This window comes from Platichthys flesus, chromosome 17 (assembly GCF_949316205.1).
Source record: "Platichthys flesus chromosome 17, fPlaFle2.1, whole genome shotgun sequence".
NCBI classification, from domain to species: domain Eukaryota; kingdom Metazoa; phylum Chordata; class Actinopteri; order Pleuronectiformes; family Pleuronectidae; genus Platichthys; species Platichthys flesus.
In genome coordinates, this window is record NC_084961.1 from 6,025,811 (window position 1) to 6,041,877 (window position 16,067).

General features: G+C 44.1%; 1 protein-coding gene across 1 annotated transcript; it reads left to right on the forward strand.

Annotated features, from left to right (window-relative positions):
* Window positions 1-10,884: 10,884 nt before the first annotated feature.
* dpm3 (dolichyl-phosphate mannosyltransferase subunit 3, regulatory) lies at window positions 10,885-12,606 on the forward strand. Its single transcript, XM_062410046.1, has 2 exons — window positions 10,885-10,939; window positions 11,178-12,606. Exon 2 carries the CDS (start codon window positions 11,202-11,204, stop codon window positions 11,478-11,480), a length of 279 nt encoding a protein of 92 aa, XP_062266030.1. The 5' UTR covers window positions 10,885-10,939; window positions 11,178-11,201; the 3' UTR covers window positions 11,481-12,606.
* The last annotated feature ends 3,461 nt before the right edge of the window (window positions 12,607-16,067 follow it).

The window sequence follows — 16,067 nt, forward strand, 5'->3', positions numbered from 1 at the left end:
CCAATACATAATCTCCGTGGTCATCATTTAGTATAGTTCAGAGGGAGAGGATTGGGGAAGGGAGTCGTCCGAGCCTCGTGAAGCATCTCAGAGATATATGCATTCACTCCGGGAGAAGCAGCGTGTGGGGCCATCTGCAGAACACATAGCACAGAGTCGTTCAGGACTCAACTGTCTTACACAACGTGAAGCTGAACCACATGTTTAAAAAAAAAAAGCTGATTTGTCTGTTAAACGGCCTTCATACCCTGAAGGGGAATATATACTTTTATTATGGGGAACCTGCTTGATCGTATTTTCTGGATATGGATGGAGGTGGAGGCCGGCAGTGGGGATTAAAAAGGCACGGGGCGAAATTAACATTGTGTTTGCACTGTAAATTCAATGTCCGACAGATGCACTTATATCATATCTGTGGAGCTTTTATTTGATTGAAGACTCCGACACATTATTAATCTTCATGAGAACAATCCTCGAGATCACGCTCACCAGAAATGACAGGTCTAATTTCCCTGTAATCCACTGCTCCTCCTTTATTAACAGGTTATTTGCTGAAGGGATTGAATCACATCCACATCCTTCTTTTCTTTTCCACTCAGTTCTGCTTTTAAATGTAATAACGTCACGTTGATATCATCCCTCTGGACACCGCTGAAACATAAATGCGTCTCTCTCTCTCTCTCTCTCGTCCATCCATCCAACCCACGAGCCACATCAATAATACACAACTTCCTGCTTTTATCGCATTGATAATCTGAATCGAGGTAGAAGGCGGAAAAAAAAATCAATCAGCTAAATGTTGACTAAGAGGATTTGAGGGGCATAGCAGGGCCATCTTCCCTCACGGTAATACATGACGGGTGACAGTAATGCTAGATGAGCCCATATGTCTCCATACGTACAGTAACCCGGTGCACTGCATTGTGGGAGAAGACAGAGGGATAATTCAGTTTCACATTTAGACTCCAGTGGCAGGTCCTCTTCTACTGCTCTTTGTTTCTCTCTGTTCAATGATGCAATTGGTGCTGCGCATTGATAGGCCACTTTATTATCGTATAAATCAAACTGGATATACAGTTCATAATTACACAAGTACCCTGTGATATCAACAGATCATTTAAAATACCCGCATTTGCTTTCTTGCCAAGATAAGAAGATTTCCCCCACTCCACTGTCTGTTCATTAAATAGAGCACAGATACAGCCTGCTGCTAGGTAGCTTAGCTTAGCATAAAGACTTGTAATAATTGGTAACAGCTAGCTTACCCGCACCTCTGAAGTGTATTAATTTACAAGCTATATCTTATTGGTCTAATCTGATATGCAGATGTAACAATGCAGAAATGTAAAATTTTAACATATAATATTAAACAATTCTTCATTAAACTGTTTTGTTTACTTGTCTACACACACAATCCAGTGTTCAAACCCAGAGAAATCCACGATTTTCTTTACTGGACGTTTCTTTTCGGTCGCCTTTTTGTCGTATTCTATTTACGCACGTCTTTGTCCGCCTCTGCTCTAACTTCAAGGGTTAACAACGTATCACGATTATTTATTTGCAATTTGCTTTGAACGTGAATAAAACGTTAAAAACATCCGTGAACATTTTCAGCATCTTCAGTTGCCTCAGGTTGATTTTCATTGGCAATGATGGTGAAGACAACAACTTCCATGATCCCCCCAAAAACTTCCCAATGACATCAAACCTAGTTTGAACCTAGTTTGATGTCATTGGGAGACCCCAAGTGGCCCGAGTTACATATTGTGTGTCTTATTAAAAGTTTTGATTATTTCCTGGCTGTTTCACATTTACTAAGCAGCGGTGGGAGTGGTGTCGTTTTTTTTTTTAAACCAAATTTTGGCAAGAGAGCAAATAAGCACAACTTCCAAAATGTCACAATACCACTTTAAAGCCACCATAATTAATTATTTTGAAAACATTAAGGTAATTACTATTGTAAATCATCACCTGATTCAGTTGCCACCCACAGCTTTTATGATCTTATAGTGAGTAATGTTTTTTTAGTGCATGATGCAGCAGGTGGCTGTAAAGGTATGAACACAACCTGCTCTGCACTTAATGGCTAGTTATTAAAGTGGAGCCTTTAGCAGCCAGGTCTTTGTGTCAGGAGTTGGCAGAGAATGAAAGCGAATCCAAAACAGGGTGGATGTTGCACTAACATTTGACGAGTAGCAGAAACTCGACTCCCTATGAATGGATTTTGTACTGAATGTGTAAATATGCAACTGCAAGTTAACATGTTCGCATATTAACTTAAAAGGTGACGATATTTTGTGTTGAATCCTGGTTTCCACTGCTCCTGAGAGGCTGGAAACTGTTCAGGTTTAAAGACCGGGAAAAAACCAAGACTGTGGACATCCCATCGTTTGTTGAATGATTTCATCCTGAACCCAAAGGAACAATTCGCTGGTTCGAAACTATAAAATCCTTCTTTCCGAAAATGTATTACATAGCTTTCGGTCCTGAGGTGTAACTTTAAAGCTGGCGTAACTTCAGATATACTGTATGTTTTTACACTCTGCCTGTAACTTAACAACTAGGATATTATTGTTTCCATAAAACCGAGGAGTGGAATAGCATTTCAGCGAAACTAATGATAGAAAGTTCTTTGTGCGGAGCACCGTGAGCAGGTGTGGGGCGGCTGCATGTGTGGTCAGACACCAGGGTTTTTGATCGAGCTCTGCATCGCATGTGACACATCCAGTCAGTCAGTCAGTCAGTCAGGGAGGCGGCGTGTGTTTGAATGGGTTTTCCAGCCCTGGTCAGACATGCTGAGTCAATAACCCCTGCACAGTTAAAATTCCAGGTCTCTGAAAGTGAAAGGAAAGTCAAATCAGAATGTCAACAGGGGATCCGTAAACCACACGTTTCCTGGACGCCTCTGTCGGGCCCAGCTGTGCATACATCATGATATGTGTGTACAGTTAGAGAAAGAAATAAAAGACAGAACGCGTGAAGGAAAGGAATATCTTAAGACGAGTATGGACCTGCAACAACAGATACCAGCAGATGTACACATGGAGTGTGTGTGTGTGTGTGTGTGTGTGTGTGTGTGGGGGGGGGGGGGGGGGGGGGGGGGGTGGTATATGATCTATGACGAGAGAAAAACAGCCCGAACAGCCCTGTGAAGTCTGTCGGGCTGTGGTCCTCTCTGTTACCGTGTCAGTGCTTCCCGACGGCCCACCCTGGCCTCCTCGCCTGTCCCTCCTCACCTTCCAGATGCTCGCCCAGTGAAGGGGTGAAAGGTTGGCAGGTGCCTGGGGGAGCAGCGAGGAGCCCCGGGGGTCAGATTTCTGAAAGGTCAAGCAGTGGCAGTCTCGTGGTGGGAGGAGCAAGGAGGGGGGGGGGGCACAATATGGCTTGTTGTCCAGGGTAGACTCGGAGACGGACAGGACCACAGAGCAGCGGTCTCACCTAATCAACTTCATTCAAATGTCAATGACAGCCGGTCTGAGGGGGCCACAATCAGCTTTCAGGGTATTACCCACCGCCCACCACAAATCCATAATCCTTGAGTCCTTGACCTTTTTGCATTTTCAGCTCAAAGGCGCCGGTGGTCGTGAAAGCCCCGACAAATCGACACTGAATCTGAATTCAATCTAAAAACTGATCTGCAATCACAGAATGGAAAGGTTGCTCCACTTTCAACTGACAATATGTGACATCCAGCACAATACTATAACAGAAGCTTGTTAGCGGAAAGAAATTAATTAGTAGATTGAAATCATATTGATGTGTGTCTAGTTGACTGAACCTGCAACTTGACCCTGAAGTGCAAAACACAAAAGGCATGAACTTCTAATGGAAACTAAAGATTCCTACTTTGTGTTTTTTCGATTTATTGTTGTGTCACCATAGTGTTTTTTATGGTTTATTGGTCTTTTTCTTATTTCACATTGTGGTTTTTATTTGCCGTTGTGTTTTGTGATTTGTCGTGTTATCTCATGTGGTGTTGCATTTTCTAACTTGCCGTTGTGGTTTGTAAATTGCCGTTGTCTCCTCTCCTTTGCCGACTGATTGTGCTTTGTACTTCAGGGCCACTGTACTTCCTCCCCAGAATGCCAAATCTAATCTAGTGGAACGACAAAGCATGTTGTCTATATAATGAGCGACCGAAGGCAACATCTCGTATGGACCCAGTGATGCATCCACTGGTCGACCTAATGAGATTTTACATGTGACTCAATGTTCAGTTTGCCGTGTTTGGCCTCCTAATGCATGTCCCTGCTCCTCCATAGCTCCCTCATTGCATCGCTGACATGAATCAATTCATGTTTGCAAATATGGACGCTGAAATCAATGTGTCATTGTTTATAGCTCCAGTGATCAGATTTAATGAACCCGTTCTGTAGCTACCTCTCCCTATACGACCTGTGTGCCAGACATCTATCAAAGCAAAATGATGCAGTGAGCAGTTAAGATCACGAGACAGAATTCCCCATCTTCCCCTCCCATTACCATCCATTATGTACACACAGGATGAGGTCAGTGTGTTCTAGTCTAGACGCGCGGTGCTACATCTTCCGCCCCTCGCGGAGAACACGGCGCTGACCCACATTAATATGTTTATAATCGATACCTCCGCGGGTCCCGTGTGCCAGGACTCGCTTATCAGATGTTGGAGGGAAATTGTGCAGTCCAATTTAAAATGGCCCCCGGGGAAACTTTCATAACCGTGTGCCAATTAGTTCCACTGTCAATAATGCTAATGCCAGAGGACATTGTGTTCTGGGGTGAGAGGAGCGGAGGGACAGATGGAGGAGGGAGACATCATCAAGCTCGTGCCATTGTTAATGCCTGTTACACTGACAAGGGGCATTTGATCAGACACACACACACACACACACACACACACACACACACACACACACACACACACACACACACACATACACACACACACACACACACACTCATATACATTATGGCTCTGTGGTTATGAGAGGGGGGGGGGCTGTTACGGGGGCAGCATTACACAACCCATGAAGATAATAAGTAATGACGTCTCCTAAAGGTCAACGAACAAAGCACTAGTGGGACAAACGGAGGCCGTGTGATGAGATTCATTAGGACAGCATGGGGGGGCGCATTCCTCTGCTGTTGCACCGCGGCCGTCACAGCAGCACACGGAACAGGTGTGTGTCTGTACTCCGGGGCGCGGAGAGCAAGCCGAGTGCTACTCTCACACGGTTCAGACTGGTCACACTTGACCACACTCCGACCTCCGGACCCCGTCGAGTGGCCCGAGACTTCATTCAGCTCGCCCTGAAGCAGCGCAGGGCTCCGCGCAACTGTTATCGTGGCCATTTCACACAGACGCTCGCCCGTCCAGAGATGATCTCAACTCGAGGATATTCATGAGCCACACCCACGTCAACGTCAAACGCTTCAGGAGCCCTGCCTGGGATTTAGGGACCCCCCCGCTGAGAATCATCCACAGACTCCTCCGCCCTGATGCACTCACCTCACCTGTCTGAGGAGCGTCTTACCAAACTTACAAAGTCATCCCGCAAGCACAACACAACTCACAGTCGTCCATGTGAGCACAGGGAGCATTTTAAAAAGGGCAGATGACTTTTAGACTCGGAGGTGCAATTGATTAATGAAAATCTGTTTGTTATTCCGAGACACCGACAAAACCCTGATTCCTGAATGGGTGATAAAGCAACTTGCCGTGCACAGAAGTGAAATCAAAGTTGCAAATATCAACACTGAGACCTGACTTTGACTTGACTTCTTTAATTCAACATTTATTCTTCAGGTCCTTCCTCCTGCATGATCCAACCAGACGCCACCCCTCACCTATTTGTTGGCTGCGTCATTGTTTACCTGAATACGTTTGCACCTTGTTTATTGTCTTTGTAGAGTGTCAGGTCTAATCAGTAACTTTTTATTACCCTCGGTCAAGCAGGGTGGTTTCACCTCTTCACCGTTTGTTTGCAGGGTTATACTGAAACTACAAAACCTGCTAGAAGATGATGGGATAGGCTAAGAGGGAACCTGTTCAATTTTAACGTGGTTCTGGAAAAAAGGCCGCATCCTGAATGACCTTAAGAGGACTGATGGACCTTGATGGAGGTGTGCGCTCTACTGAGTTCCATTCTAGGTAGAAACTTGGACTATTGGCAGAAAAGCCTCTGGTCGACTCCCCGGAGAAACAACAAAAAGACAAACCTGGATTGATCTGTCCAAAAATCCAAGAGGATTCTTCCTACCCTGTCTAGTGCCCCTGAGCAAGACACCTTACTCCCCTAACATCTGCTCCCCGTGCGCCGTACATGGTCGCTCACTGCTCTGTGTGTTCTGCACCAGATGGGTCAAAAGCAGAGGTTAAATTTCCCTACCTGCATGAGTGTGACTGTGCATGTCTGTGCATGTGTTTGGGACAAATAAATGTATCGTTATCTTAATCTGAATCTTAATTTGTGCCTTGTTGTGAGGTTGAATCAGGCTGTTGTTTCATCGCTCATCCTTAGACTTTGGAGATTTTCAGAAAACCCAGGAAATTCTCACAGGCTACATTTTCCAATTTCTCCTTTTTCCCTGAAATTAGTTTTTGAATAACTCCGAGGTGAGCTCAGGTCGACAAGCTTCAAATGTTCGAGCAGTCGTTTCATCCCCTGAAACCACTCCTCACGGTTCTCCCAGTAAACTTCCACGCTGGTGCTTTTCCAGGCCCGACTCTCAAAAACAAAGCCTCAGTGTGAAAGATCTCGTGCTGCAGGCTCATTCCTCTCAGACGAGTATCAAATCTTTCTCTTCCACCAGCGATATCCTGGAAGCTGTGGGACGCGGTGACGCACTTTTAGTCACCCTTTCCTTTTCCCAAACACACACTCACACACACATCTAATGACAACATTACACACAGCTCTGTTCTGCGGCTCAGGAAACAGAGGGTTCCTGTTTTCGAGTCCGAGCTCTATTGTTATCTTTCAACATCGTTTTTACAGTACACACTCTCTCTCTCTTTCTCTCCTGCCCTCCCTCCTTGTGTCTGGCTTTGTCCCTCTCTCACCCGCTTATGATATTACACAATAATGATCTCGTATAGCTCTTTAGTAGCACACATTCTTATCTGCACTTTTCCACTCGGCTAATATTGACAAAGCCAGAGAGATAAGAGTCAACGCAACTGTCCATTACACTTCTCTCTTGTTTTATCTCTGCCTCTTATCTGAGCTCTCTGGCCGGAGTCACACACAGTCACTCCCAGCGCTGCACTCGAGGATGAAGCATCTTCTCTCGGCCATCGCTCTCTGCCTTTGTCAATCACTCACACATACACACACACACACACACACACACACGGCCTTCGTGAGCTTCTCCACCGCTCTGCAGACTCGGTGCTGTGGGAACCGAGGTGCTGCACGCAGTGGAAGGTGCTGGGGGGGGGGGGGGGGGGGGGGATCGAAGAAAAGTCTGGATAAGCAACAGCTGGATTTAACACACCATTAAGGTCATTGGTTGTTCAAGCTGCACCTGCAAATCCCTCGAATTCACCCCCCCTGTGTAAACCTCTCTCTGCTCCCCTCCCTCCTCTCCTCTTTTCTCTGTTGCCATCTCTTCTTTCGTCCACATACTCAATCACCCCTTCGTCTTTTATTCCTGGTCCTCTCAGCTTTCTCTCTCTCTCTCTCTCTCTCTCTCGCCCTCAACCATGAACCACAGATTAAGGCGGTGTCAACATTTCAAATTACGATTTGAGATCATAGTGACCAAATATTATCATGGTTGTCAGGTTTATGGCTGAATTCTTAAAAATGTGAAATGCTCAAACGTAAGTTAAATAATATATTAATTTGAAATAAAACACGATGTGAAGGGTGTGTATTATGTACAAACTCTTTTCTCTATTTTCTACCTCATTCTGACCTGCCTACTACTGTGACAATTGAATTTCCCTTGCTGTGTGGATCAATAAAGTTTTATCTTATCTTATCTTAATATAGCAACCTTATTATTGAGGAAGGAAGGGAAAAAAATCAAAAGGCAAACTCCTTTACTGGCAATGGGAGATAAGTCTCTCCCTTTTTTATGGTTCTTTATGAAAAATAACTGTTCCCACCTCTTCTCTTATTCCCTCCTTTCTTGTCACAACCTGTCCTCCTCCTTCTTTCTCTTTTACTCTCTCTCTCTCACAGTCTGGTGGGCTCCTCTCATTCTCTCCATTCCAGTGACCCCACCCGCTCGCAGGCTGTTCTGTTGTGTCTGCCAGGCCTTCTCGGGCTGGAGCGCAGGTTTCCTGAGTACTGGAACGGAACAGGTGCTGGCAGGGAGACGCACTGAGAAAAGCCAGCTCCCCTGTTCCCACTGAGTGTTTCTCACACACACACAGACACACACACACACACACACACACACACACTACTGCTCATACCGATACAACACAGGCAGGCCATGGCACACATGCTGAGCTTGTGATGCAGTGTGTCACGTGTGAGCTCACCTGGATTTGGTTTGTTTTATGGAGACAGTGGAGCAGCCTGACCTTGACAGTCTGATATGTATCACGTCACGTCTTATTAAGTGCAGAGCTGCATAGAAATGTATTAAAATCAGTACAGGTGGTTTTTGTTGTGACGATTCTGGAGAAGGTGTAAGTATTGAAATGAATCAGTTCGACTCTCGAATCGGACAGAGCGTTCTAACGTAATGTTATGAGGAGCACCTGGATTTCTCCTACTCCGACAAGTCAAAATGTAATGTAGAAACAGCCTGTTATGTTTCAAATGTTTCTTTTTATTTAATGGAATAATAATAGAGCTCCAGGATAGAAGTTAGCACTGTCGCTTCACAGCAAGACAGGTTTTCCACAACTGAAAATAATCCAAACTAAAGCTTCTGTTTCAGGGAGTGAAAATAAACTACATGATTGTAGGGCATAGTCTCATCTCAACAACATGAAGGTACTTGGCTTGAATCCCTGTTTGGCCGGGGCCTTTCTGTGTGGAGTTGGCATGTTCTCCATGTGTCTGCATGGAGTGTCTCCAGGTATTCATGCTTCCTCCAAAAATCCAAACACACGCAGATTGGGGTTAGGTTAACTGGAGCAAATGTTTTATGAATATGGGCAATAAAAATAACATTTGATTGATTGAAAAGGGCTATTGTGATTTGTTTAAATATAATTTAACATTGTGTTCCTTCCTTTATGGACACATTAGGATTTCACAGATTCATAGTACTAACAGAAAATGACTTGACCAAAAATATGTCCTGGTTTCTGTTCAACAAATACTGGGATCTACAGCTGGTCTGAACATGTATTTCTCTGAATGTTATAATGCAACGTAGAAGATGGACGTAGTTAACGTTATAAAAGTTATTATCATAGCTGCATCAACCTGTCCGCTGCCTAATTCGCCACCCTTTACCAAAATCACAAAGCCATTCAAAAGATAAAATAACCTCAAATGACTCTGCAAAGATAAAATCAATTTTGATTTCAGGATTCAAATATTTACATTTTCCGCAAATAGACATAAACCATTCCTACATAAAGAGAAAACACATGTTGCAACGCTCCTGCAGCCACAGAGATCATCACTCGAACTATTAACACTTGTGCAGACGAACATAAACACTACAGCTCTAAGAATAACTCTCCATTTTTCCCCAAAGAATGATGTTTATCTCTCCGTGGCTCCTAAAGATGTCCCTCCTCCCAGTTAAGTGAATGGTGTTTATGTCCAAGCCCTCATGATTTCACCCTGGAGAGGTCTGTGCCCTCTGCACCTGGACAGTTCACTGCCCCAAGTGCAAAGACATGCACCACAGCACCTAAAGAGACATAAAGATCCAGCAACTGTCGGCTCCAGGGGGCCCCTAATGAAACTGTTGCTGGATTCCTTGCTTCGGAAAAACATTAGTGTTTATAGATAGCTTTCAGCCGGCGTTAATGGCGAGGTAATTTTCAAAATGGTTTCTCTAAATTAAGAGGATGACACAGAGAAACAGTTAGAGGTCTAATGTGGGGGCCTCTTAAAGATTGGTGGAAACAAATCGTTTTCTCTTGCTCAGCTGACAGGCTACTGGTGTTGTAAATACATCAGACAACAGTGTAGTGCAGTGTGTTCATGAAAAACAGAGTCAGCAACAACATTGAGATTTATTGAGAAGTGAGACCGAAGAAGTGGCTCCAATTCATCTTCCTCACTGTCTTCTTGCTCTTCTCTAGATAGATGGAACGATAGATACATACTTTATTGATCCCGAGGGAAATCTAGCGGCTAATTACCACAAAACAACAGGAAACATAAACTTTAATATGATTTTAATGGCGACCTGTCCAGGCTGCATCCCGCTTCTCATCCGGTTATACTGGGATTGGCTCCAGCAGCCCCCACCCCGCCCCACCATCCTCTAAATAGATAAGCGGTATATGTTTTGGAAGCATGGATGGAATAAGGATTTAATAAACAATTATGAAAAGGGTGAATTGTAAATAATTCAATAACATGTTAGAAAACAATAATTAATACATTCATACATCATAAGGGGTTTCATATGAAAATAATCAAAAGATGTTTTTTATTCTGAGGTCAATTAAGAATGCATTAAATAAACAAGTTAAACATGGATGTCTTGTAAATAATCTAGTCACATATGTACTAATAATAATAACAATGAAAATGTAAAGTTATAAATACATTCAGAATTAATGGTTTGCATATAAAATGATCAAAACATGTAAAATGGTATAAAAATGAATGTTATGGTCTCGTTAGTATGACATTTTAAATAGTTATCATTGTGAATAAAGAATTTTCAAGTAACATGCAAAAAAGATCACGTACACTCACCAATAATTCAGTTTTTCTGCTGTGACATAACTGCGACTGCATTTCCCATGAGGCGTCGCGGTTTACTGCGTCATTGACGTGCGCAGAGCTGAGGTGTCCTTAGACAGAAGGTAAACACGCCGGGTTCGGGGGGATTACGGCTTCTAAATCAGAGGATTTGACCAAGTAATCTATAAAACATCGATTGATTTGATATAATATGTTTATCTACTGAGACTGTGACGTTGCCCTGCTGTTTATCCGCTCCCAGTGTTGTAGCAGCAGAGCTAACACGGTGCTGCTACTGCGCTAAGCTAACGCTAAGCTAATCCAGTGCCTCGCCTCATACCTGCCGCCTCCCTCCTCCAGGTCGGTTCCCGGCGGGCTCTCATCATGACGAAGCTCCTCCAGTGGCTGCTCGGCGTGTCGCTGGTGCTCGCGGCCTGGGCGGTGGTCTCCTTCGACCTGCTGGACCTGCGCCTGTCGCACACGTACCGGGAGGTGGCCTGGCCGATGCCCCTCTACCTGCTGGTGTCGTTCGGCTGCTACTCGCTGGCCACCGTGGGCTACAGGTTGACCACGTTCAATGACTGCGAGGAAGCGGCGGCGGAGCTGCAAGAGCAGATCAGAGAAGCCCGGGAGGACCTGAGGAGCAAGGGTCTGAAGATGTGAGGCTCGAGGAGGACCTGAGGAGCAAGGGCCTGAAGATGTGAGGCGAGAGGAGGACCTGAGGAGCAAGGGCCTGAAGATGTGAGGCAAGAGGAGGACGTGGAGGAACTTTATGAAGGATCCACGACTGTTGCACACAACCTGGTGTCTGCACTCGAGAGGCTGGAGACACCAGAGTAAAAGATGCCGGATGGACTTCCTGTTTACCATTCATTCATGGAGCCATGTTTGTTTTCATTCATGTGTTCACTGCCACGTCTTTAAGAGAAATTAGAGAATTAGTCGCCCAGCTGACTGTTTTTGTTTTTACTCATAGATGACAACTAACTCTGTTTAAAAACTAAAATCTGTGAAATCTCCATTCAAAGATGTGTCTGAAGTCAAACAATGACATGTTACAACATCCAGTTCTGATGACCAAATAAGTTGCTTTTCTTGGAGAAATCACACACAAACATGAATAACTGTCATATGTTCAAAAATACTGGTGTGTTTGATTATCACCCTCGATCAGATATTCATCACTGGAAGAATCCTTCAGACATTCACTGAACTCCAGACATGTTCCTGAAATGTGTGTGTGTGGGGGGGAAATGTCTGATTCATTGGCTCCGGACATTTTCCAGAACTTGTGTCTCATTGAATTCATGTAAGAATACAGCAGGAAAATGTCCAGAACATTCACAGCTATTGCAGACGAAAATGTCAAATCAGAAACTCAGCGGTATGGTAGAGCTTTTGGTGATAAGGGCAGACGCTATTGTCGATGTGCTGTAAACATTTGTTTATATGTCATGTCCTACATCCTCCATGTTCTTCTCCCCTCGCCTGAATGTTTCGGGAAATGCTTCTATTGTTTTGATCACGTCTGATCTGGACAATCTCCTGCTGTGTTTCTTAATATGTGAAAGTTCAAAGTTCATGTCTGAAAACAAGATCTTTTACATTCTTTCAATCTGCGTCAGCACCGCACAGTGTCGGCCTTGTCGTGCCTGTCTGGAGATTGCTGCTTGTCAGAATACGTGGAGTAGATTGTTATCTGTAGCGTACATTCCATTGTCCTGTTTCAGACTGGTTCCCTGTGGCTATTGCTGCGATGTAATTAAAATGGAGTCTATTTTCTTCAGAATTTCTTCCTATGAGTGTTTGTGTGTCAGAAGGTGTGTGAGTATGTGCACATATGATGCATGTAACCCACATGGCCTGAGGGCTTCACATCAACTGGCCACTGTCTCCTTCTGTGCAAGAGAACGATCTCCTTATGCAGCTAACGACGTGGAGTACACGTTAAACAGCACTTCCTTTGTTCCGATCAGAACATGCAAGTCAAAAATATGAAGAAATGCAATGTTGGCAAGTGCAGGTCTTTTGTGTGAGCCTTAAAAGGCAGCCTCTGCTCATTTCCACTGAGTCCCTGCTGTGCATAAACAAAGCATAGCCCGGCTCAAGGCGTCATTATAGGGTTTCAAAAGCTCCCATAACTTCAGAACAAATGCAAAAGAGTTGGCAGTTCTCTGTGCAAGCCCTGCCTGTTGTGCCTTTTGGCTGCGGCCCCATCGTGCCTCGCAACGTCCCCCCCCCCCCCCCCCCCCCCCCCCCATGAATGTCTGCAAGCTGTTGCTCGAGCAGACTGGATGAAAGGCAACCTGTTATTTACCAGAAAATCTTCGACTATGGCAATTACACCAAAGGCTCCCCTCTGCAGGCAGTTATCTTCGTACCCGTAGCCACATGTGCAATAGTTGATCACTTTCTCTTTGTCATCATTCTCCCCAGTAATCTAACTTTGAAGACGTCCATCTGTTACCTTCTCTTTCTGCAGGCTATCAGACAGAAGTGTATGTCGGGGCAGGCCAGACGTTTTATAGCCCATTTACATTACATGTGAACAGGCTTTTTCCTTTTAATCCCTTATTCCAAACATGCAGCACATAAGCATTATCCCAGACAAAGCTGCAAGCATTTACATTATAGCGAATGTGATGAAGTGTAATCTCACGAATAGACAGACAAGTGTATGAAAGCCACGCCAACGCAAATCACCCTTAAATACTAAAGCTTTTTTTGTCTTTGCGTTTCATTCCCCGGCCAAGGAGGTCATGTTTTCACTCCTGTACATTTGTTTGGCTATTTTGTTTAGTAGGATTGAGCAGAACTGCAGGATAGGTTCCCACGAAACTTGGTCGAAGGATGTGGTTTGACTCAGAGAAGACCCTATAAAATCTTGGTGCGGCTGTGGATCAGATGGTGGATTCAGGGTTTTATATTCCATTTCTTTAACATAAGGTGTTTCTCAACATTTTCTTTGATTTCTCAGAGAAGAATAAAGATAAAAAAAAGAAAGAGGAAAAAAAAACTATATCCACCCCTTTGCCCGGATCTGCACCAAAATACATTGGGTTCCTCCCTGATCCATACCACATCAACCCACCACAGTAATCCACCCTGTAGTTCTTGTGTAATAAAACCAAATTTCCTTGTCAATAGTAACAATGATTCACGAGAGAGGAATCACCTGATAGAGTCGCTGCAGTAACTTGAAACACTGAGATAAAATCCATAATAACGACTGGAGTGTAACTTTGTATCTCTGCCTGCTCTCGTGGCTCGGAGGTGAGAGTTCTGCTCCTCCGGTGAGAACACTGCAGAGAGCTGGCTTTGCATTTCAATGGACGTCTTGAGGATTCACTGTCGTCCACTTTGAGAGCTGTTATTAGGGTGCATCCTTTTAGCAGTGCATCGCTAACAGGGCACTGATTCGGTGCTCGCTCCTCTCAACTGCCAGCTGATTATCCTCTGTTTTCGGTTTGAAGTTACTTCAACAGTCCAGGTCCCTTTGTCTCTGGGTTCTTCTTTCTTGGGAAATGAATCAGGGAGAACTTCCTGGCAGTTGGATGCCTCATTGTCTTTCAGAATAAACTAAAAGGACGTTTCGTTCTCTGCTAAATTGCTTCGCCGTGCCTCACGTGCGTAGTGAGATCATTTCTACCAGGACAATAATAAGATAGATCAAAAGTTTTGCATGGGATGAAATGAAAACACTCATAGTGAGTCCAAATTACAACATAAGTCAGCATTCAGATTCACTAAATCACAATAATGAGACATTCACTTAGTTGAAATCCACCAGGAATGTAGGTTTATGCTTTAGTGTCTGTTGTTTGCCAACTCAGCGGTTTGCCAGAAGACATCATGTTCCTCTATGTTTTTCGTCGACCTGTCGTTTTGTGTCTGTGTGTGTGTATGTGTGTGTATGTGTGTGTGTGTGTGTGTGTGATTGTGTATGTGTTTGCTGGCACCATTTCTGCTCTGTCAGACTGAATTAGGGAGCTGTATTATTTTAATTATGGCCCAAAGTTGGTCTGAATGTTGCTTTAATATGATTTTTGGCTTACAGTCAGTGTTTTTTTTTAACTCTACAATAAAACACAACCGTACTGTACTTTATTTCACTGTACCTAATATATTTCAGCCTTTTACTGGTGATTGTGAGCTTTTATATATAACTTCATTATATCGTTGAATGTAGAATGTCAATTTGCCTTAGATTTGACCTGAAACTAGAAGTGACATAGGCATAGTCGAAAGAAATATTATCGTACAGTCTCTAAATAAAGATCAACCCCCTAAAAATGTTTATTTTGAGTCACTAAATCCAGTCAATCATTATCCAGTTACACAGCAATGCGTTGAGAAATGCACAGAAATGTCCAAAAAGTGCAGAATCCCACGATGTTAAGGAAAGTGAAAAAAAGGATAAGTCTGGAACCACACCCTGATCCGGGGTGATTTCATGGGTTCTTCTCTGACCCAAACCACAAACTAGCTTCTGCGTAATCCTGCTAAATAACAGGCAAATTAACCTCGTTGGTGAAGGTCATAACACAAAAGCAGAGTTGAGTTTCAGTTGTTTCTTCATGTTAAAATAAGATTTATCCAAAAGTATTTATTGATTCTTGTATCCCAAAGTGAAATGTTCTGCACAGATGTCAGTGTGATCTGAAATGTCTTGGCGATGGAACACGTCTTCCTGGTGATTTCAAAACACTCTTCAGTTTTCTTTTTTGTGAGTGGTTCTCAGGGGATGACAGCCACTTCCCGGCTTCTCCAAATTGCTCTTCTCTTGACACAGAGGGAGGTTGAGAGAAACGATAAACGTGATCAGAATGTTCTTCACCTTCTTGTCCCAAAGTGTCACGGTGAGAAGCGTCAGTTAAATTGGGGAAAGAGCCGGAGAAAAAGGAGGAAATGGAATGGGTGTTGAGCGGACATCGGGGTTGTGCCCGCAGTGTGGCCCCACTCAGACCTTGAGACACTATAAAAAAACATTTCTAGAGACACTAAAGTGACACTGCTGGGAGCAAATCCATCCAGACAGGCTGAGAACCAAGACTGCAAAATGATAGGTTATCATTTCTGTGCACAGAAAATACTTCTCTTTTCTCCCACCCACACGTTTCACAGCGAAACCTCAAACCCGTCCAGAGCCGGGCAGAAGGAGAGACGGGGAGCTGGTAATCTAGGCCCAGGGCAGAAGGAGATGGAGGTCAGATGCATCCGATACAGATAGAGAGAGGGTGAACCACGCTG

Bases quoted from the DNA above. Each gene is read 5' to 3' on its own strand.
- dpm3 (XM_062410046.1), top strand. From the start codon at position 11,202: ATGACGAAGCTCCTCCAGTGGCTGCTCGGCGTGTCGCTGGTGCTCGCG.